This window comes from Gorilla gorilla, chromosome 16 (assembly GCF_029281585.2).
Source record: "Gorilla gorilla gorilla isolate KB3781 chromosome 16, NHGRI_mGorGor1-v2.1_pri, whole genome shotgun sequence".
NCBI lineage: Eukaryota > Metazoa > Chordata > Mammalia > Primates > Hominidae > Gorilla > Gorilla gorilla.
Window position 1 is genome coordinate 55380116 of NC_073240.2, and position 25537 is coordinate 55405652.

Consider the following 25537-nt stretch of genomic DNA (forward strand, 5'->3'; position numbering starts at 1 on the left):
ATATCCTGGTCAAAATGACTGAGCCACATCAGTGATGTACGTATTCTCCAGACAGGGAAACCACAGGGTTTTAAATCAATGAACTGAACTTGTCATCTATATTTTCCTGCTGTAGTTTTCTGGTTCTTTTTTTATATGTTTAAACATTTTAATTAAGTGCTAGATGTTTCTTAAACAATTCAGATAATATGAGAGTGTATGATAGCAAAGCTAATACACTCAGCCAACACCATCTCTGTGTGCATTGTTTATTCTCCCAGACCTTCAATCATACATGTATAATACTTCTTTCTTCCCCCTAAAATTGAGTAATATGCATGTAATTGTCCAGTCTCATGCTGCTAATAAAGACATATCCAATACTGGGTAATTTCTAAAGAAAAAAGGTTTAATTGACTTACAGTTCAGCATGGCTGGGGAGGCCTCAGGAAACTTACAGTCATGGCAGAAAGGGAAGAAAACGTGCTTCTTCACATGGTGGCAGGAAAGAGAAATGCCGAGCAAAGGGGAAAAAGCTCCTTATAAAACCATCACATCTCATGATAACTCACTCACTGTCATGAGAACAGCATGGGGGAAGTGCCCCATGATTCAATTACTTCCTACCAGGTCCCTCCAATGACATGGGGAGATTATGGGAACCGCAATTCAAGATGACATTTGGGTGGGGACACAGCCAAACCATATCAGTGCATATTGTAGTTTTTTTAAAATAGATCTTATCTTATATACAAAAGAGTTCCTTCACTGTTAAGTGTGAATTCACAGTATGTCGTATGATATATGATGATATACTCACTAGTTTGCTACTTATAGACATATCGGTTGTCTGTAGCTTTTTTTTTGAGATGGAGTCTTGCTCTGTTGCCCAGGCAGGAGCACAGAGGCGCGATCTCTGCTCACTTCAGCCTCCACCTTCCGGGTTCAGCAATTCTCCTGTCTCCGCCTCCCTAGTATCTGGAATTACAGGCACACACCACCATGCCTGGCTAATTTTTTGTATTTTTAGTAGAGGCAGGGTTTCACGATGTTGGCCAGGCTGGTCTCAAACTCCTGACTTCAAGTGATCCACCCACCTCTAAAAATGTGAGTCATATGTGTCTTTGTGTATTTGTGCAAGTGTTTCTGTAAGGCAGGTTTATAGAAATTGCTAGGTAAACAGGGATGAATAATATTTTAATAATCAACCACCAAAATAATAGCTAGCAACTAGACTTTACACATGCCAGGTATTTTAAGTTCTTTTCAAGTGGTAACTCACTTAATCTTTACAACAATTGAAATAGGTAAGAACTATTACTCCTATTTTACAGATGTGAGATTTGAGATTAAGTAACTTACTCAAGGTCATCTAGCTGATACTTAGCGAAGCCTGGATTCAAACCCAGGCAGTATGGCCCAGAGACCATCACGTACCTTTTACATCCACTGCATCACTATTAGGTTTCATCTCCAAAATGTGTGTTTCAATGACAAGTTTTTGTTTTTGCATCAGTTATTCCATCAATTTGACCAATAGTAGTAAGTATTAAACAATTTTAGACAACTATACCTTTTTAAATTTAGCATTAAAACTGTTTTAATCTTGGCATAACTTCATGATGTAATAGGTTTGATCTGTAGAAAATCACAGGGATACACGATGAGGTGGCATATTAAGTGACAAAATGGATGATATGGGGAGAATATAGTAGCTACAAGTGGAGAATACAGTAGCTACAAGTGGCCATCAGTAGTGTTGGTCAGAGTGATTGGGGAAGCTGTGTGGAGGTGGCAGAGCTTGGAAGTGGAGTAGTATTTGCATAGGTGCAAGGAAGGATTGTAAAACGGGATATTGCTGAGTGTGATAAGAGGTAAATTTGTTTATAATTGATAGGAGAACAATTTCTAAAGCTTAGGATTAAATTTAAAATTTCCACTCAAATCAGCAAGAGCCCTTGGGTTTAGAAGGGGTTAACAGGATGCAATTGGTATATTGGGAAACTTAGTCCTACTGCATTAAATAAAATAAAGACGAAAACTATATGAAGAACAATGGACGTGATTTAGTTACTGGTTAGGGTCAATAATAAAACAAGATAAATCCCATGGGATTGCCATTGATTTGAGCTTGAATAGGAAAATAATATTACCAGGTTTGAAAATGCGGAAGGTAAGCACTTGGAGGAACTTTGAGAATATGAAAAATTAACTTTGAGATTCCGCTAAAATGAAAACAAGCAAGGATATTCCTTAGGCTATTAGAAATGGAGTTTAATTGAAAGATCAGGACAGGGACTAACAGTACGAATATTAAAACGATTAAAGTTTGAGAATAGAGAAAGGAGAGTGGAAAGCCAAGAGCTCACAATAGTGGATGGCAAAAGCTAAACAAAAAGCTAAACAAAGGGAAAAAAGGAAGCTACAATAAGTAATGCAGAGAAGTAGATAGTCAGGGAAGCCAAGAAGAAAAGAACTGCAAGAAAGTAATCAACCACATACAGGCCAAAGACATAGCAAATACCAAGGACCTGAAAAAACACATATAGCTGGCTAAAAAAAGATCACTGGAGACTCCCAATTTTCAGCAAAATTATGCTTGAAGAGAAAAGTAAGCAGAGATGGACAGTACATTCAAGAAATCTGATTAAGATAACACCTAAAGAAGAGAAGGTCCATCCATAGGGTGGTTGAGTTCTTATTTCTGAAATAATCTCTAAACTATTTTAAACTCTTCTGGAAAAGTATATGCATATACTCCTTTGAAACCCCTATGATTGTAAGTAAGTAAGTTATAAATCCCTCTTTCTTGATAACTGTTATGCTTTAGCCAGTATTAAATCAAGCTCTCTTAATACACGTTTTGAAATGTTCCAACTACATTTATTTTATTTTTATTTAAAAAGTAACATGGAATTGGAAAACAATAGAAAATACAGAGTATAAAGTATGCTTCATCAGGCTTATACACAATTATGTATCCATTTACATGACCTTGCAACATAAGTATTTTACATGATATTAACTCTGTGAACTGTCAGGTTTACAACTGTTGCACTGATCACATGGATATCTCATTTAATGATTTACTCAGCAATTACAAAATAAGTTTATTTCTCATTTTCAACCAGAATTTTACAAAACACCATATTTCACATATATTTTGAATAGTTTCATAATTGAAATTACTAAACTCAAATATGCAGAAAGATAATTGAAATTACTAAACTCAAATATGCAGAAAGCATGTGATACCCAAGTTGCTTTCCACCTGGAATCATTGTTTTAATTTCTCTTCCCATCGTCAATAGTGGACTCGAGTAGTTATATTTTTCACAAAATCTCTAGCATTAGGTGGTTGTATTTGTTTAAAATATATGCTAATGTTATAAGCAATGCTAGATACCTTACTTAAAGGTGTGGAAAGGTTACACATTTTCCACATGAACCAGTTAAATTTCTTTTAGTGAATTGTCTATTTCTTTATTCATTTAGAGTTTATTTATTTGTATGACTTCTTTATACATTAGGGATAGTAACCGTCTCTCTGTAACATCTGTTACAAAACATTTTCCCAGTTGACAGATGGATTTACAAATGTTTTTTGTTTTTAAGTTTGTGATTTGATTTCAAGTTCCAAAAGATTTTCCACATACAGATATCAAATGATTCCAGTTTAACTTTTTCCCCAATAGTAAAAACTTCTCCTAGAACATTTAATTGAATAATCGTGCTCTTTCTCATTGACTCCATTCATTTACTCTAATTTCGCAGTCTTATTTTGTTTGCTTTAAAAGGCAATTTTTAATGACTTACATGTGTTATTGTTGCAAACGAAGTGGATATTTTTGAAAAATCCCATTTTAAAGCTACCCTCCAAATATGAATAAGGTTTGAATAGGTATGAGCATTGAATTTTATCACACCTTATTAGACTTTGAGATATTTATTAGGGTAATAGTTTAAACCAATCTTTTCTTGTTACTATAAGTTTTAATAAGCTTTATTTGGTCAAAGGCTTGCATTTTGTCAGTATTTCACTTAGAATTTTTATACTTATATGAATTAATTCAGTGGGGTCCTAATTTTGTGCTCTCCATGTCACTATTATTTAGAGGTTATATTCACATAAAATTAGGAGATTATTAATTTTCTCTCAAGAACAAGAGACTTCTAGAAAATTTTAGAAGCAGACAACATAATTACCTACATAGAAAGGATAAATAGATCTATATAAAAACAATTAGAAGATTTACTCACCACAAAATCGATAGCTTTTTTACATAATAGCCAATTAGTATATAAAATTAAAATATCCTATTTAAAAAAATAAAACAACATACATACAGATGTAGCAAAATATGTATAAAACCTCCAAAAGATTTTGAAATTCAGAGCAAAACATAAATATCAAGGTTACAATTTCCAAATTAATCTATAAATAAAATGATCAAAATCCCAACAGGTGACATATGCATGAATCATAAAATATTCATGAATGGTATACTATACAGTAGTTTAAGTGAATTACAATGCTGTCTATTTAACATGGATAAACCTCAAACAATACCTAGTGAAATGAAACTGTATAATGATACTCATCATACTGTTAATATTTCTAAAACCTATTAAATATTAATGAATAAATATTTATGGATCCATAAACCAAGTATAAAGACATTCAAGTGTAATAGTTTCTGAGTTCATGATAATGGAGAAAGAGACCAGGGAGGAGAACTCTTGGGGCCTTAACTATTTCTATAATATCTTTTTTAAAAAGCTAAAAATCAAAATAGAGATATAAATCTTGATAAAATGCCAGGCTTATAACCTTGGTTTATCGTGTTTAATTTACAATTTATCTTTTAAATAATATTCCCAACTTTTCTAATTGTGTCACTGTGTATTTGGCAAATATTTATCTACTACGTACTAGGAACTGTTTTAGGTAGTAATTACGCATTTGTGACCAGGGCAAAGATCTTTCCCTTATGGAGCTTATATTTTGGTGGGAGAAACTATTATACGTTGCAACATCAGAAGTGCTTGAAGAAAAATAAAACAGGGTAAGAACTCCAGCCCCATTTCCTGTTGCCCCAGCTACTTTAATTAATAGCACAAGTAGTTCCCCAGAGGGACTTGGTGGAGAGAGGTTGCTGATCGTCATACTGCTTTCCTTTTTAACTCTTAATCAGATACAATAATGTTCGTGTTCTTCTCTTTCCTTTTATGAAACTCAGGTCAATTGACTTATTTTTTTAGACTCTGGCTATAATTGAAAAGCTTTCTTTCTAGCGTTAATATTTTTCTCTCATTATTGCTAGTGTCTTATTCTGTTTTAACACCATATTGCATAGAACTTGGGTCGTTGCTAATACCCACATCCCCAAACTCCCAAGACTTTCATAATTAAAGGGTTGTCCTGAGCATCTCTGAGCTGGCACAAAGCAAATTTTAGACTCTATAAGCATCTATTCAAAGAATTTGAATCTCTTTGAATCTTTTTGAATCCATAATTTCCCTGAAAATATAGTAACCTTCCCCTGTAGCTGTTATATTACAAGAAAGAATACTTTTGTGTGGTAGTCAGGTAGTCAATACCAACAGTCACTACAACCCAGCAGCTCCGGTCTTAGGCTCTATTGGCTGAAACACGTATTAATTTTTCTGGGCTTTTGAAGTTTTGAAAATTACTTTTTATTTACACATGAGGAAAAACTGGCCGGATTAAAATTCTAGGATCATATACTGTCTCCCTCATAACTAGCTATTGTGTAATTTTTTCCTGAATTTTAGGAGGAAAAATACAGGGCTGCCAGAATCTTCTTCCTTTTCTTCTTGGATATTTATTATATACTTAGACATTTTGCCCTTTATCTGTAAACGTTTCATCCAGATATATGCTGGTGTAGTTTATACTTTTCTTCTAAAAATTTAAAACTTTTAGGTCAAGAAATTTTGTTGTACATTTAGTGACTCTTTTAAAAATCCTGATTTATTTAGGAATACTGTTTTCAGAGAGAAGCTTTCTCCACGGAGTTCTGAAGATAGTATCTTTTTCTTGTTCTATAGAATTTTTGTTTCAGTTACCCTTTATTGGGTTTTATATGTTCACTCATCCTCAAATGAGATGTATTTAGACATAGATTTTTCAATGTGTATGTGACCTGGATTAACCTTAGCCACTTTTTAAATTTTTCGTGGGTACATGGGATGTTTTGATACAGGCATGCAATGTGAAATAAGCACATCCTGGGGAAGGGGACATCTATCTCCTCAAGCATTTATCCTTTTACTTACAATCCAGTTATACTCTTTAAGTTATTTAAAAATGTACCATTAAGTTGTTATTGACTATAGTCACCCTATTGTACTATCAAAAAGAGGGTCTGTCTTCTTAACTTCCTTTGGTTACTGATAGATGCAGTGGCCTGAAGCCAGGGCTGTGGGGATGCATAGTCCCATGACTGACTGACTTCATCTGAACTAACTTGGCTCCCATTACTATATTTATTTACTTCTGTTATCACCAAGAAGAAGACATCCTGAGGCTCTCATCCTTCAAGATGTATTATTCCCTAGTCTCTTCCTGCTTATAATGCCTGGTGGGAATACACACTGCCATATGGAGAATCTTTTTTTACCTCCACCTCTCTCTGCTCGATAGTCATGTTTGCTAGTAATTGTGGTGCATGAATAGATTTGAGAGATGCTGATAGGTCAAGTCAAATAGATAATGACTGTCTACATCTGAAACAGTTATCAGGCATTAGTTGGGGTTGAAAGTCGTTTTGTTTATTTTTCCCCAACTGCTGTGTGTTTCCAGGTGGAAACAAGTAACAGTGACTGGCCAAATCCACATGCTACCTACTGCCCAAGTTCTTCTCTTGTTTGACAATCTAACCAACTCTGTGGATTCCAAAAGACAAGCTAGTTTGTCAGTGGAAAGAATACAGAACTGAAAAATAAGACCTACCACTAATATTGCCCCCTTTATTGAAACGTGTTCAAAATACTAAGCCTCAACTTCTTTATGTCTAAAACAAAAAGACTGGACCAAATGATTTCCAAGGCTCCCCTTAGCCCTAAAATTCTTCCATCTAAATAAGTTTCAATCCTAAAATATTTAAAGTTAGGATACCTAAATTCCCAAGGCAATTCTAAAAGATAATTAACCGACATGGTGACTTACCTCATGGATTTCTTACTAACCTCTCATCAGTTTCTCAGCAACACACTTCAGCAAACTGTAGCCATGGAGACTCACTTAATATAAAGTAGTAGATATAAGCTTTTTCAATCAGCAGTAAGTTTAAAGTCCAGAAAGCCATGAAAGAAACAAAGTTAATTTAAGTATGTCTACATAATTCCTGTGGAGTTTGTGACATATACCAATGTTAGTCAGTGATACACTGTGACATATACCAATGTTAGTCAGTGATACACTGCATTTCAACAGTGGTCCCATAAGATTATAATAACATCATAGCACCACACATGTTTGTGGTAATGATTGATGGTGTAAATAAGCCTGCTGTACTGCTAGTCATAAAAAGTATAGCAATATAATTATGTACAGTTAGAAAAGACTCAAGTTAAAAATTTTAAAAAATGACGTTGAGGATTCTGACCCTGTGTAGGCCTGGGCTAATAGTTTGACAACAACAACAACAAACGCTTTTAAGTAAAAAAAATCTTTAAAATAGAAAAAATTTTACAGAATAAGGTTATAAAGATGATGTTTTTATACAGCTTGAGCTATGTGTTACTATGAAAGAGTCAAAAGGTTAAAAAATAGTTTACAAAGTAAAAGGTTACAGAAAGGTTAGTTTATTATTGAAGAAAATCTTTTATAATGTAGCCTAAGTGTTTAGAGAGTCTGCAGGGGGTACAATAATGTCTTAGGCCTTCGTATTCACTCATCACTCAGGCATTGACTCAGCCAGGGCAACTTTCAATCCCACAAGCTCCATTCATGGTAAGGGCCCAATATAGGTGTCTTGTTTTTATGTTTTATACTATATCTTCTCTATGTTTAGCTATGTTTAGATACACAAATACAGGTGTTACAACTGCTTACACTATTCAGTACAGTAACATACTGTAAAGGTTTGTAGCCTAGGAACAATAAACTATACCCTACCACTTAGAAGTGTCATAGGCTATACCACCTAGGTTTGTGTAAGTACACTTGATGATGTTCACACAACGAAGAAATCACCTAACACATTTTTCAGAATTTATGCCCGTCATTAAGTGACGTGTGACTGTAGAGTTTAGTAAAGTGACAATGCAAAATAAATGTTAGAAAATCTTAAGATAGCTAGGTCCTATATAAAAGTAATTTAATCTTTTGTTTCATATCCTGTCTTTTAGTGTAGCCATATTTTAAATGCCACTAAAACTAAACCAGGTCAAAATTTGCTTTTTCCTCTTTGATGTAAAAAAGAAAAAAGTGGAGGGGCAGGGAGGAGGGATATGGGGAGAAGCTGTTCAATGAGCATCAGAGCACAGTATATACTATATCTTATAAGTTAGAGATCTGAAGTCAAATCTCAGCTTTGCTCTTTATTGACTTAAACAGGCAACTAACATCTGAATCCCAGTCTTACCATCTGTAAAATGTAAACAGTACCTTACAAGATCTTATACCTGAAGCACTTAGCACAATGCCTGGCATACATAGGTAATAAAAAATTGTAGCCATTATTGTTATCACTGCCATGAATTCTTCCAAATATATATTAAATAACATGGAAATAATGAGCAAAGAGCAGGGAAGAAAGCACTGGAATGGATGAGAGAGGAAAAAAAGCTTAAGTCACTGTCCATGTATTCATCATCTACCATCTTGGATGATGCCTAATGACTTACAGAACTGAATGTGGAGGTAGGTCATTCCAATCCAGAGTCCTGGACCTGAAGATGGAGGAGCTATGGGGCAGATGAGCCTGATATTTAATGGTGATATTGCCAGAGTGGTTGACCTTCATAAATAATCTACCTCCTTGTTTTGTGGGGCCCAGCAAAGGTGCATGGGGCCAGATTCAAATTTGTCAGAAACTGAAGCAATTGGTTAACTTATAGGGGTCATTTGAGAAGCTGTGATGTGTTTTCTATATCATCTTTCATATAGGTCATTACCAATTAAAAGCATTATATGAGTAGTCATTATTAAATGTGTGAGACTGTTCATTCCCTCACACAGCATACTAAAATTATGGTAGGTGAGAGATTCCAGTAAGGTGCTTATTAATCCCGTGTTAGAATGACAGTAAGCAGGAATTTTTAATCCTCAAAAGCTGCTCTTCTGAAGAGAAGTTCAAATAAAGCAGACAGTGAGCTCTTTGAGCTTCCTGCCCTCTGTCAGTGTATGCTCACAAGGGCACTACTCATTCTTGAAGTATTCATGACCCAATAATGTTAGTGACAAAGGGCATGTTGTAGACACACAGATGGTGATTTCACATGTAGTCTAATCCCTATGGATTTAGAATAAGCAAGACTATATAACAGGCATAGCCTCTCATTAAATTTTTCTGAATTGCTCACTAAAACTTTTTGTTGAATAAAGAGTATGATGTTAGATTATTTCCATATTCAAATCCATAGGAAATGGAAATAAAGGCTGCCTTTTTTGAGCAAATAACTAGTCGATTGAGATATCCTGTGTTCAACTTCAAAGTGCTTTGGTTCAATTTCATTTTTACCATGGGATAGACAATTGACAAATTTCACTGTACACATCATATTCAAGGACATAGTAAAGCAAATCTTCCTAATGTGAGGTAAAATATGTTGCACAATATAACACACATGTAACTCACATGTGACTGAATGAAGCAGCTTTTAGAGTTTCAGTACCAAAAGCATTAAACGAATCAACGGCAGTATATGTATAGTTGTTTTCACAGTAATACAGGACTATGAAAATAACGGGAGCCAAACTGTGCAAAGTAATCTGGATAACTTACGGAAAAAGTTAAAATTCCACTGTGACTTTTAAAGACATTTTGTCAAAAAACAAAACAAAAAACCTCTTACTGTCAATTATAAACATACAGGGAAATTTAAAATACAGTAAAAATATTTGTCTAATGAGTGTTATTGTAAAAGTCTTTTTAAGAGTAGTTTAAACAGTGTTTGCCTCTTTCTTCTCATGGTATAGTAAGGGGCAAGCAGCTTTTCTATGCCTTGGAAATGGATCCAAACTTAGGACTACGACATTCCACCAGCATTGTAATCCTTTCAGCTTTTTATGTCATCACCTACCTGAGAGTTCCTTAAATGTGAGCTTTTCTCCATGTAAATTTTGCTAAGATATCTGTATCTTTCTCCTCACTTATGTCAATAAGCCCAACCTCAGTAACCTCCTTGGATGCTTATCTAGAATCTCTCCAATGGCAGCAGTGTCAACATTCCAAGGGCCAGTAATTGCTTAGATTAACTCATTTGCGCTGTACGCATGTTTCACTCTAGCATTATCCCTTGTCCTTTCTTTGCTGCACTTTCATGTTTCCTGGCCAAGTCCATCTTTTGATTATCCAGGTTTGTAAAATAATCACATGGGTTTGTAACTGCGAAACAAAGTGGCCACACTTTGTTGTCTGTGTGTGAACAGGAACACAGTGACCAATCACCTGCTTTGAAAGAAGAGACTGGTCACTAATGATATGTATCTGCTATCCACATAGTGATTAGTGGACTACAGAATTAGCTTGTGAAGTTTGCCCTTCATGCAATTACACACATTTAATATACCATGGTAACTGAAATTTGAAATGGTCAGAGGACACTAATGTTGTTTAAACTGTGGAAGCAACTACTGTCAGCCTATTTAATCAACAAATATTTAATTGTCCACGTAATGCACATCAAAGCATTGTATTGTATGAATGAGAAGTATGGATTATTAATAATAAAGGCATTCTGTTAAGGAGAAAAATCTGCATAATTAACTGTAATACTAGCTATAGCATGAGTACTAGAGAGTGGTATAAACATAGGGCCATGAAAGCAGAATCATTCAGTTTCAAAGTGAAAATTCTAAATAGCATGACTATTAGGCAATAAGAGCAATGATAATCACTACTTTCTAGCCCATTGTTTCTAACCCACAATTGTCAGAAAACTTATGTACCTCATTGCACTTTAGGGTTGTACTACCTTACACAGCCAGTTCTCAAGACTATGTTTGACCTAATTGAAGAGTAAATTTTGTCTTAGAAAAGGAAATATGTATTTTGAGAGTCTAGTAAATGTTTCCACCCAGGAGGTTTCAGAAAAGTGTTCAGGCACTGCTGAGTACATAAGCAAGATTTTTAAATCCTCTGCCCCTGACATAAATACAACCCTCAATAACTGATTAAAAAACACACACACAGGTAGGGTGTATAAATGGAAGACTGCAGACAAGCAATTTGAGAAACGAAAAACTTACATTGTATACATTTAGAGTCCCTTCTTAAAGGTTTTAGGCACATTTCCTTAGATGTTACTTGTTTTAAAACAGCATAAGTAAGTCTTCCTTCATAACTAAGGACACCAAAACTCACATATTGCCCTACTTAGAATGTTATGGCCAGGTGCAGTACTTTGGGATCTCCCAATCCAGGTTCATACGAGTATTAGTTACTCGTGCTGCTAGAAAATTACTCATTTCTTAAGGTTTCATTCTGCTCACATTAAAGCTTTGGCTCTATTCTCTACCAGGCATGGCAGCTCACACCCATAATTCCAGCACTTTGGGAGGCCCAGGCCTGGCGGTCCATACTTCTAGTCCCAGGTACTTGGGAAGCTGAGGTGGGAGAATCACCTGAGCCCTACAAGTCGAGCCTAGAGTGAGCTGTGATTGCACCACTGCACTCCAGCTTGAGCAACAGAGCAAGACCCTGTCTCAAAAAAAAAAAAAAAAAACCTCTCCCCCAAAAGCAGGCTATAATCATGCCTTCAGTAGTACAAAGAGTAAAAGATAAAGGTATGAACTCCTCTCATGACTTCTTTCTCCTGGTGGTAGTCTCCCTGGTGTAGGGGGGAGGAAGGAAAGAAAAAAGATGACTCCATCTGTACTTCAGTGGTGACTTTCAGTGGTGAGGGGTCATTGTCTATTTCGTTAGTGTGAAGGGTTGTTCTAAAATTCTTATGTCCAAAGTGACCACTTTCTATCTTCCAGTCCTTTTATCATCAAATGGCTGTGCCAAGGAGAGAGGCCCTTGTGGTGAATTGCCTCATCTCAGCAGGTTCTCTTGAAAGGTTTTGGCCCAAATCTTGATGATTCTCTCAAGATAGAAACTGAAAGTCTTTCAGAATCTTTTGTTCCGGGCTTTCAGCATTAGCCTTCATTTTTATGAAAATAAGATCTTTATTAATGTAATACATTGCAAATGAGATTGCAAAAGTTACAGTCTCTATGGTAGAAATTAAAACTCCACATAACTTTGACAAAAATACTATGCTTTTAAAAACTATACTGTAAACTTTTGTAGCATAATAATTCATTATAGTTTATAATAGCAAGGAATTAAACAATTGAAATATGGTTAAATTATATATTCATATAATGGATTAAATGTCAAACATTAATGTTTTATTTTCCAAGCATGTAGTCGTTGAACATGTACTTTGTAGTGGCAGCTTTATCTACACTGAACTGGAATGACCTCCATGATACATTTTTAGGTGAAAAGATAAAGGCCTGGTAACAAATAGCTAGAGCATGTGCTTCAGTTTGGGGAAAAATGTGTATGTTCATAAAAGATATGTTAATGTGAATATAGTAAGAGGTTGGTGTTATCCTCATTTTACAAATAAGAAAACAGAAGCTTAAGAAAATAGAATCATAGAATCAGTGGTGACATACTGTGATTTGAATTCATGTTTATCTGAACCCAAATCACAGGCCCTTTCCAACACAATAAGTTTAACCCCTGACTAATCTTTTCCAGGAGACAGTTGACTTTTTAAAATGCTATCGGTACACCTTATAAATAAATTATTCTAATATATTTGCATGTGGGTCTCCCCTGGCCAACTAGGAGTTTCATGAAGGCAGGGGCCCTAACAAAGCTACCTTTCTGTTCCCAGTGCTCCGGTATGGCACATTGTGGAAAAGCTCTTAAAGTAATAAAAAGCGATGGTGCATCCTTGTGTGCAAGAAATGAATATAACTTCATTAAGTGGCTAGTAAATCAACCCTAGTTCTTTAAACTATCATAATAGTAACAGCATGTCTTAGGATTTCTGCAGGCCCATTGACATTTTAGTTCAATGGGGGTAATTATTACATCCAAGCTTCAAACTTGCATTTCATACTTAAGTGAATATTTATCATCACCTATTATGCACTATTAATGGAAAGAACTATTCAGTTCCAATAATACATTTTATGTTTCTTATGCATAGAATGAAATTGTCCATTATTAATAAGTCTGAAAGCTCAGGCCAGTAAACCTCTGCTTATTTTCAGGTCGTTCCTCCAAAGATGCCGTGGGTCAGATATCTGTTCATGTGGACATCACTGCCACCCCAGGAACGGGTGATCATAAAGTCACTGTAAAAGGTATACTTCTGGTCTAGATAAATCAAAACAGCCTTCTAAACTTCTGCAGCAGTACTGATATCAGCAATGTAACTTTTCTTGCATTTAAAAAAACTGCATAATTATTTTAAGGCATGCACAAAATTTCCTAATGAAACCCAAACTTTTGATTAAAAATAGAAAAATATCAATGGCACTAATGTTTAGCATGCATTATTCAAAATATATAAATACACTGATTAAATATCCAAACTTACTTTATCAGATATTTATTTTGTGGTTGGTGCCATGATATTCATTGAACACTTGCACTTTAAGTCAGTATGTTCTTACTATTCACAAAACCTACTGCTTTTTCTATATGATTTCCAACAACTGGCTTAGAGTTCTTTACAATGAGTGGCTCAATTTGTTGGTTTTACATTGTAAAAACTGCCTGAATGCAGGGGTAATTTCAAAGATGAAATTAAAGGATTAGCATTTTGTTAACAATACGCTCGTTCTATTTTTATATTAGTCACTTCAATACCCACTTTGAGCAAAACCAGGGCTGCCCAATATATTTCAGAATTACATTACATATTGTATCTTTATCTTTACATCATAAAAGTAAAATAGCTATATTTTAGAATAGATTACATACAGTAGTATATACTGTCAATTTCCTTAAATATTTTTGAAAAATGTTGCCAACATGTGAAAGTTTAATGAGTATTTTGCAGTAGTGATTTTAATTATAAGACACTTCGCTTGAGGATGAGCAAAGGTATTCACACATGAGAATGTTCATTTAGTATTTTTTTATGATGACTGAAATTTTAAAACAGCTATAATATCTAACAAGTGACTGGCTAAATATAGGATGAAACAGCCACAGAGCAAAATATTATTAGCAGTTGACAAAATATATAATGAATTAGAAAATTAGCCATGATAGACTTAAAAAAATAAAGCTATTTATAAGATTGCAACACATTATAATATCATTTTGTATATAAAGTAACTAAATATTGAAAGCATACAATCCAAAATATTGTCATTGACTGGTAAATCTATAGATTTTATCTATTTCCTGATGAGCATATCTTAATGTTCAATATGAACAACACCGTGTTTTTACCAAGAGGAGGAGGGTGCTAACTCTTCATTAGTAACAGATATCATTTTAATTGCAGCTAACTAACTTTTCACCAAAGCTACGCAGCTTAAAGCTGAAAGCTCCACCAGGTGTGCCTTCCGGAAAGAAAATTGTATTTTATTGTCTTGGAGTACAGTGTCTTGTCAGTGGAGTTAGGGCACTATTATTAAGTTTTTTATTAAGTTTTGGCTTCCTAAATCACTTTTAAAATTTCACTCTAAATTTCCACACATCTGTTTGCTAAAATGTGATATTTCCTTTTTTTTTTAGTGATTGCTATTAATGACCTAAACTGGCAGACCACAGCAATGTTCCGCCCCTTTGTGGAAGTTTGTATACTGGGACCCAACCTTGGAGACAAGAAGAGAAAACAAGGCACAAAAACAAAAAGCAACACATGGTCACCAAAGTACAATGAAACATTTCAGTTGTAAGTCATAAACCCACCTTACTTATTCCACCAGGCAATCGTCACTGTACAGCTGACCTTACTGAGGGATTTGGAGTGGGAAGGGCTAAGGAAAACGAAGAAGGCTCTGTTTTTAGTTCCCTTCCATTCATTCAATATCTGTTCAGTGCCTGCCCTGTATCAGCCAATGTTATAGTCATTAGGTGTATATATCATAGGAGGTGTCTGAATGAATCTTTTGCAGTGCACTCATGTAAGTTACTTTCTACAGATGAGGAGTGTATGATAAAGTCACAAATATTTGTCATATGGCATTAAATACAATATGCAGAACTATGTGGTAAGTGCTATGACTAGCTGCTTTGCTTGGGAGGTCAGGGAAGCCTCTCTGAGCATGTGACTTTTAAACTGAAACCTGTCCAAATAAAAAGCCAGGCATGGAAGAGCAGAACATTTCAGACAAAGTGAAATAGCTAGTACAAGGACTCTAAGGCAAGAGCAAGTCTGGGATATTTAAGAAGCAGCACATCATAGATAAAGGAGTGAGATCCAAGTGAGGCCCAGGTACAGATAGAATTGAAAAGCCCTGTGTGACACACTAAGTTCAATAGGTGGTCCACTGAAGGGTTTTCAAATGAAGAGATGAACAATGTGATTCACATCTTTGTTTGTTGTGTACAGAAATAATTATACGGCGGTAAGACCAAATATGTAAAGATCAGTTAGAAGGCTATTGCAATAGTCCAGGCAATAGCTATTAGTGACTAACCAGATCCTAGTAGGGATCCAGTAGGCTGGAGGTAGAACATGAAAGAGTAATTCCCGAGAACACTCAGTTTAGAGTAATTCAAAATGAGCTTACTTACAAAGGAATTTACAAAGTGGTTAAGAGTAGAGAAATTTGAGTAATCATGGGAACTGGGGCTAATAGTAACCAGGCTATTACCATACTTATGCCTGAAAAGAGGAGAGAAAGAGTCATTACTAAAATTAGGAAAGTGAAAACTTGATGTATGCTTGAAATGTATTATTGAAACACACTATTAATGGAAAGAACTATTCATTTCTTTTCAGTTTGATGTATACGTTTCAAGTATACATCAAGTTTGAAATGTATACTTGAATGTATACTTGCCTTGAAAGCAGCAGTGACATTCCATGAAGGGCGGCAGCCTCACAGGCAAAGAGCCAGGGAAATAAAGACTCTGACCTCACTCTCCTCACTGCCAACCTCTTGATGGGGTTCCCTTTTGGCCAAAATCTACCGGAAGCAAGAAGAAACCCTACTGAGATAGTCCCAACAGATGAGTTTTCTATTGCAAACAGCAAAAAAGGAGGGTGGATCCACAGGGGGAAACTGGGCGATACCTGGCACTGAATAAAATCAAAGATGATCCCTAAGTTTTTGGCATGAGTAGTTGGGAAGATAGTAATTTACCAAGATGGAAGAAGAAACGATAAAAATGTTTTAAATCTATTAATTTGGTGATGCCTGTCAGACTCTCAAGAGATGTCATTTAATTCAATAAATATAAATAATCTAGCCTAGGAATGGATACATAGAGAAGTTAAGAGGCCTAGGACAAAGCCCTAAGGATTTACACGCCAATACAGTCTCTTACAGGTTTTTTGTTCATGATTTCCTATAGTCGTTTCAGCACTCCGCTCTGAATATTTCACCCTCTTATCACATATTAAAACTGAAGTATCCTACTCTATCGAAAGGGTCCTAATAGATCACATTCCCTGCTAATAAATCAGCTTACAACATTTCACTATCTACTTCAACTTACTCAAAAACCTGGACCCAACTAAAGTTTCTTGTTAGATATAACACAGTGAGCTACTTAAAGGCAGCATTTTTAATTCATGAGATCTGATTCCCGATTCCCATCATATTTTGCTCTTCTACTCTTATCCCCTAGACTTCCATTTTCTTTAACATTATTTCAGATTCTCCCTAAAGTACAAAGTTGAGTTACCAATGTTTCCTGGAAATGAAAGTCTGACTCTGCAAAATGTTTCACCAGAAAAAAATCACCTGTAAAAGGAAGGAATTTGGAAGCTGGTACTGCTGAGGGCTAGATGTACATTCATTAGAAAATCAAGAATATGAGAATGAACAAAAATAAGGGGTGGAGGAAGACAGAATGTATCTACCATATCACCACTGGGCCTTCTTTATTATGTTGACACTAACAAGCTGTCTTAGGTGGTTGTTACGAGAGGCCACACACTTGACAGGTCTAACTGTTACCATAGGAAAGAATCGGCATTGAATCACCAGGCTCTGCTGGAATTGATTTACTCTGGAGATTTGTATCCAATTTAGCATATTGTGAATAGTGCTTGATGGGCTGTGCATTGTATTCCCCTGAGAAAAGACTCCTAGATATAATAGCTTATTCAGGATTTGGAGGTAAAGTGAGAGTAGTAACTGATAGTGAAATGGCATAGAAATTCTACCAAGAGGTACCCATTACCATTACCCTGGCCTAGCCCCCATGACCCCTGTCCAACTCCACCACACCCGCAATCAGGAAACCCTGCCTCGACTGATTAAGTGTAACATAGTATCTTAATTCCTATTTTTTTCTGTCTTTTCTATCTAGGGAAAAAGTCATTTTAAAATTCGCTTTCTAAGCCAAATTTAAAGGGTTAAAAGACACTGATATCCTATTTGCCAACATAATAATCAGATCCAATGTATACAATTTTCAGCAGTATTTGAGAACCATAATGATGCCTAGTGGAAGTAAAGTTTTTGCTCAAAATTTGTATTTTTTAATCCACACAGCATTCTGGGAAAGGAAAATCGACCAGGGGCTTATGAACTTCATCTCTCAGTTAAAGATTACTGCTTTGCCAGAGAAGATCGAATTATCGGAATGACAGTCATTCAGCTACAGAACATAGCAGAAAAGGGAAGCTATGGGGCATGGTATCCTCTTCTGAAAAATATCTCTATGGATGAAACTGGTTTGACAATCCTTAGAATACTCTCTCAGAGGACCAGTGATGATGTGGCTAAAGAATTTGTAAGACTTAAATCTGAAACAAGATCTACTGAAGAGAGTGCTTGAAACAAACACCACAAGCTAAATTCATAACTATAATTGTTTGACTACTGCATGCATGTGAAAATACATGGGAATGTTTATTTCACTACATTTCAATGTTTGCCAGTACTCATGTACGATGTCTACAAGGTATGTAAAAAACCTGCTGAACTTTTATACCAATTCTGGTCTTTGGGAAATAAGTGTTCCATGAAGTGCCAAAATTATGATGTAAAGTGAAATATCAAGAATACCTTTTAAAAGGTTTATTTTGTTTCTTTACCAATTTCACATTCATTAAACATAATTTTTAAAAACTAGTCTTTTGAGTTTGCCCATCAGTTGTCTTTGTTAAATTAGATTATATTGCCCATAGATCAGAAAACATTTATTACTCAATTTCCATTTTATTTACTTACCTCATTATAGATGTCTTACAAATACCCTTTTCTACCATAACTAGAAATGCAGTCACTTCTAGAAAGCATTTGTAATTTTATAGTCGCAGATATTGTGATTTTTGAATACATATTAAAATAGAAAAGGTGGGAAATATTTTCTGCTGACCAGTTTCCAACCTTTCTGAAATATCACTGTGAAGAAATGCTGTTAAAGCAAACTTACATAAAGCAATGCTAGAGTTTGTTAACAATGTTTGATATATATTGACAAAACTTTGTTCTCTAAAACTGCCAAGATCACATCACATTTGTAAAAATGGTAAGTTAATGCATTTGTCATATAGTGTTATGTCTTGGCTTTACCATATTTCATTCTTTAAAAAGTCATTAATGGTTTAGAAATGGGATGGAAAGTTTACTGAAAATACCTGTAAGTAACTAACTATATTGTTAATATCTTCCCTCTGACAGTTATGACTCTATAATCAGTTCAATGCTTTATTTTTAAAAATATTCAATGACTAGTATTGAATGCAGCATTACTATATATTGTACTGATGCCAGAAGTCATGTTTTCATCCACTTAGTGAAAAAATAGTAAAATTAAGTCGGAAGAAATTGCTTAAAATTTGGTAATTTGTATTTATAAGCCCCAAATGCATCAAATGCAGGAGGAGAACAATGTAATACAGCTTGGTACCTAAAAATATAGCTAAGTTGGTTTTTGAATATAAAACAGTTTATGAATATGTGCATTTTCTGTATTTTTATGATTTGACTTTTTAGAGTCTATGCCAAAATATATGGCTGTAAAACAGTACTTTGTAATTATAACTTATGGTCATAACTGTTAGTGGACTACTTACAGAAGCAGAAACAAGAGCCTGTTATGATTGTGCTTTGTGAACAAGCTGATCTGATCTAATACGTTAAGTACAGAAGTGCTTAGTATCATGACTGTCAGAACCATTCTGCTACTGAATATGAAATCACAGACCAGTGAGGTGAGCTAATTCATGTTAAACTGTTAGGCCATTGCTTTGTTAATGACTCCTCTAACTGCATAGTGTGATGCGATCCTCTGGCATATGCTTTAATAAATGGATGTATATGCAGCACATGCAGCATTGTATTGTATCTTCTGCCTTTTTATTTCATTTATGCAATATCATCTCATTTAGGAATAAAAACTCCAGGCTCTTTTGACCATATGTAATAGTCTTCATATTATTTGGTTCTAACATCTCATTAAAAGTTTAGATGTCAGAATGGCTATTATTAAAAAATCAAAAAATAACAACAGATGCTGGTGAGGTTGTGAAGAAAACTGTTTATACACTGCTGGTGGGAGTGTAAATTACTTCAATTATTGTGCAAAGCCGTGTGGTGATTCCTCAAAAACCTACAAACAGAATTACCATTCAACTAAGCAATCCCATTACTGAGTACACAGCCAAAGGAATATCAAACATTCTACCATAAACACATATGCACGTTATGTCCACTGCAGCACTATTCACAATAGCAAACACATGGAACCATCCTAAATGCCCATCAACAGTAGACCAGATAAAGAAAATGTGGTACATATACACCGTGGAATACTATGCAGGCATAAAAAGAATGAGACCATGTCCTTCACAGTGACATGGATGGAGCTGGAGGCCATTATCTGAAGCAAACTAACACAGGAATAGAAAACGAAATACTACATGTTATCACTTACAAGTGGAAGCTAAACGATGAGGACACATGGACACTAAGGGGGCAACAACAGACACTGTGGCCTACTTGAGGGTAGGAGGAGGGAAAAGATAAGAAAAAGTATCACGTTACTAAGCTTACTACCTGGGTGACAAAATAATCTACACCAAAACCCCCGTGACACACAATTTACCTACATCATAATAAACCTGGACATGAACCCCTCAATCTAAAATAAAAGTTTTTAAAAAAAGTTCAGATGTTAAAATTCATTCCACAGGTGTTGCGTTCATGGAAACCACTATATATTGTAATGATGAGGAAAATAAGGAAGAACTAATGTATCTACCTATATATTGCTATATACTGTTTAGTCCCATGAACAAAATTCAACATGCAACATGGTTAACATCTCACATTATAAAAGTTTTCATCAATTACTTGAAAAATTCATTCTAGATTTATGTTATAAATATTTTACAGAACATTGACTTAAGCTCTTTAGGAGCACATATTAATGTCATAATACATGATACATTTGAGTAAAAGGCAGTTAGGATTTGCATTGATCACTTTAAATTGAGCAAGGTATTTTTTCCCTGACATGTTTAATTGCATCCAATTATTCTGTCTTTTACAATGTATACAATATATATCAAAGCCTAATAGTGGCAGGGTGAATTAAGTCTATTTATTACTATCATAAAGTACAGGAACTAATTTTGAAATGATTATAAATTCTGTAGACTCTGTTTTCCTCTCAAAGCACAAGTATTCCTGTTGTCTTCAGAACAAAGCCTGTTATATTTACTTACCCAAATTAGTAGTCACTCTAAGGTTCCCAGTGATCTCTGTCAATTGAGTGTTGCACTAATGTGTGTAGCAATTTATTCATCTTATTCTAGATAAAACACACAAAGGCAAAGCTCTGTTACGTGTCTATGGGTAAACCTCACATTACAGGTCTTTAAAGATACATGTATAAATCAAATTTAGCAAACACAAAGTATTTAAACCCAGAGTGGAGTATTTGCTATTCAAAGGAATTTGAATGCATTAAGTAATCAGATGTCCCCATTACAACCTGCTCTAATTTATCTACTTCTAGGATAATTTATATCTTGAATTTCTCTTAAATGAGGCACATTTATAAATGACAATTCTAGCTTAATGTCTTTTATTTGGTCTTTTTTAAAAACAATGCGTGAAACAAGATTTTCTCCTTTTAATTTCTCTACATTACATAAAGATATGACTATACTAGCTAGCCCCTTTATGGACTACTATAGCAGCTTTAATCTTTATACTCAAATAATAAATGATCATACTTATACATGACTCAGGGAATATCCTTGAATAAATGTCTAATTCCACCTACTTAGAAAAATTCTTGGGCACACAGGCAAGAGACTGCCCTCCCCTGTGGAATGAATTTTAACTCCCCTAATATTACCTGTGTTTATACTCAAGTCCTTTGTTTGAAATAGCCGCCCCTTTGCTCTTTTGACTCCCCAGGCCTCCACTGATCACTCATCTCTGTGGTTCAGGCTTCTGGAGTGTGATTTTTAGAATAAAAAACTAGGATATGTGATATGAAGGAGAATCAATTCCAATTTGTGAATGTTAAATAATATATATTTAAAAGTGCTCATGTTTTTTCACATCATGACAACTTTGAAATCAGGATACATATTTAATCCTTTGGCATGTTATGGTTTAATTGGTGATTTTTTTCTCCCTTAATAGTACATGTTTCTTCTTATAATGAATGACTTCCAGGCATCAATAAGCATATTTATTAAAAAGTATATATAAATCGATGAAAATAAAGTAATGCTTAGTTGTCTATTTTAAAACATAGTTTGGCTAGGCACAGTGGCTCACAACTGTAATCCCAGCACACTGAGAGGCCGAGACAGGCAGGTTGCTTTGAGCTTAGAAGTTCGAGACCAGCCTAGTCAACGTGGCAAAGCCCCATCTCTACAAAAAAATACAAAAATGAGTCAGGCCTGGTGGCATGTGACTGTAGTCCCAGCTACTTGAGAGGCTGAGGCAGGAGAATCACTTGAGCCTGGGAAGCGGAGGTTCCAGTGAGCCAAGATGCATCACTGCACTCCAGCCTGGGCAACAGAATGAGACCCTGTCTCAAAAAATATGTATATTTTTTAATTTGCATATACTAAAATTATCTCTTTTGGCATACATTTCTGTGTTATGACAAATGCGTAGTCATGTATTAATCACAACAGTCAAGATATGGGACAATTCCCTCATGCCTCAAAATTCCATGTTACCACTTTATAGACAAACACTTTTCCTACTATCAACCCTCTGCAGCACTGGTTCATTATAGTCCCTCACGTTTTGTGTATTCCAGAATGTCATATAAACGGAACTATACAGTATATATTCTTTTAAGCCTGTATTATTTCACTTGGCACAATGCACCAGAGATTCATGTACATTGTGGCATGTATCAATTATTACCTAGTTTTTATTGCTGAATAGTACTGCACTGTATGAACATTAAAAAGATTTCATTCACCACTTACTACACTTACGTTGTTTGGCAATATTATGAACAAAGCTTTTATAAACATTCACGTACAGGATTTTGTGTATACTTGTTTTTATTTTTCTTGGGTGATTATCTATTAGAGTGTGATTTCTAGGTCTTATGATAAGTATATCTTTAACTTCATAAGGAACTTTCAAACTTTTTTGAAAGTAGTTGTAAAATTTTACATTTCCAGAAGCAATGTATGAGAGTTTCAGTTGCTCTGCATCTTTGCAAGCACTGGGTATCGTCAGTTGTTTATTTTAGTTCTTCTGATATACACAAAATAGCATCTCAACATGCCTTTAATTTGTGTTCATCTGAGGACTAATAACATTGAGTACCTCTGTGTGTGCTTATTTGACATCCATATATTTTGTTTAGTGAAGTATCTGCAAATCTTTTGCCCATTTATTTAATGAGTTGTTTATTGTTGAGTTTGGGGACATATTTTTGTATTCCATATACAAACCCTTTGTCAGATATGAAATGTGCAACTCTTTCATCCCAGTCTGTGGCTAGTCTTTTCATTTTTATAACAACCTCTTTAAGAGAACAAAAGGTTTTCACTTCCATCAAGTCGAATTTGATGAAATCATTTTTTCTCTTTTATAGATCATAGCTTTGCTACCATAAGAATTACTTGCCTCACTCAAGGCCAAAAAGATTTTTTTCTCCTATGTTTTCATATGGAAATTTTATACTTTGGGGTATTACAATTTGGCCTATGAACCGTTTTGAGGTTAATAGAGGGTGTAAAGTTTGAGTTAAGGTTCATCTATAATTATTAAATTATAATTGAGTAATTAATTAGAAACTAATTTTCATAGGCATGTCCAATTGTTACAGCACCACACAATTCATTGAAAATACTACAGTTATCACTTTGAATTACCTTTGTACCTTCATCATAAATCAATTGACCAAATGTGTGTGGGTCCATTTCTGACATCTCTAGTCTGTTCCACTGATCTGACTCTATACCTTATCACCAATGTGACACTGTAGCAATTACTGTAGCTTTATACTGTCTTGAACTCAGGTATTAAGAGTTCTCCATGTTCTTCTCTTCAAAACAGTGGAGTATTCTACTACTTCTCACTCTCTATAAAAATTTTAACAGCCAGCCAGGCACGGTGGCTCACGCCTGTAGTCCCAGCACTTTGGGAGGCCAAGGCAGGCAGATCACCTGAGGTCAGGAGTTCAAGACCAGCCTAACCAACATGGAGAAACCCCGACTCTACTAAAAATACAAAATTAGCCAGACATGGTGGCGCATGCCTGTAATCCCAGCTACTCTGGAGGCTGAGGAGGGGAATCACTTGAACCCAGGAGACGGAGGTTGCAGTGAGACGAGATTACGCCATTGCACTCCAACCTGGGCAACAAGAGCAAAACTCTGTCTCAAAAAAAAAAAAAAAAAAAAAAAAAACAGCCTACTGGGATTTTGACTGAGAACTTATTAAATCCATACACCAATTTACAAACAACCGATGTCTTAACAATATTGAATCTTCAATTCATGGGCACAGTATATGTCTCCACTTATTTACGTCTTCATTGATTTATTACTGTCTTATGGTTTTCAACATACAAATCCTACCAAGGATTTCTTCTGTATGTGTACAAGAGTATAAATGTTACTTTGAGAATAAAATTCAAAATCCAATTGTTTATTTCCTGTACAAAGAAAGATTTTTGTATATTGACTTGGTATCCTGGAACCTCACTAACCTCATTTTATTAGTTTTAGCTCTTTTTTTTTTGATTCCTTGGGATTTTGTACATTGACAATTATTAAAGAGAGGCAGTTATCTTTCTTCCTTTCCACTCTGTACACACATTTCTTTTTCTTTCCTCAGTACACTTGCTAAGGCTACCAGTCTGATTTTGTATAGGAGTGGTGAGCACAGATATGCTTGCTTTGTTCTCAATCTTACGGAGAATCTATTGAGTCTGTCACCATTAAATATGTTAGCTGGAGGTTTCATTCATGACTTTTATAAGCTTAAGGAAGTTGCCTCCTACTCCTACTCTTTAAAAGTTTCTATCATAAATGACGTTTGAATTTTGTCTAATGCTTTTTCTCATCAATTAGGACGATAATTTTTCTGCTGTAGTCTATGTGATAAATTACTTTGGTTCATTTTTGATTGTTGAAATAACTTTACATTTCAATAGTAAATCCTACTTTGTCAAAGTATATGCTCTTCATATATATATATATTCAGTTGTGTAACATTTTGTTGAAGATATACTATATACACTGTATATTTATACATATATACATATATATATATATATATATATATATATATATATATATATATATATATAGTGCCTCTTATGGTCTACAAATCATGTAGAATATAGACTATATATGGCCTCCAAAAGTGTATGGGGAATTCTCTTCTTTACTCTCTCAAAGAGATTGTGATGAAATGGTATTAATTCATTCTTAAATATTTGGTAGAATTTAACAGTGAAAATGCGTGGGCCTATATTTCTTCTTTATTGGGAGGTGTTAAAACACCAATTCAACTAATCTAATAGGTATTAAATGAAGAGCCAATGTCAAAACAACATATGCTTTAGATGAAATAAATAGTACATATTGTAATGATGAAGACAGCAAAAAGAAACAAATAATAAGAAAAAATATTACACGTGGGACAAGATGACCCTTTATTGTGGAAGCCTGCCCTGTGCATTGTAAGATGTTCAGTTAGCATCCCTGGACTCTACCCACCTTA

The 25537-nt window shown here is 34.8% G+C and overlaps 1 protein-coding gene across 1 annotated transcript in view; it reads left to right on the forward strand.

Moving 5' to 3' along the window:
- The window catches only part of UNC13C (unc-13 homolog C), a 649688-nt gene extending 630033 nt beyond the window's left edge, over positions 1-19655 (forward strand). The window contains exons 30-32 of the mRNA XM_031002438.3: positions 13445-13537; positions 14925-15084; positions 17861-19655. Of these exons, the coding sequence (XP_030858298.3) occupies positions 13445-13537; positions 14925-15084; positions 17861-18146 (539 nt within the window). The 3' untranslated portion in view covers positions 18147-19655. The remainder of the gene's footprint in view (positions 1-13444; positions 13538-14924; positions 15085-17860) is intronic.
- The last annotated feature ends 5882 nt before the right edge of the window (positions 19656-25537 follow it).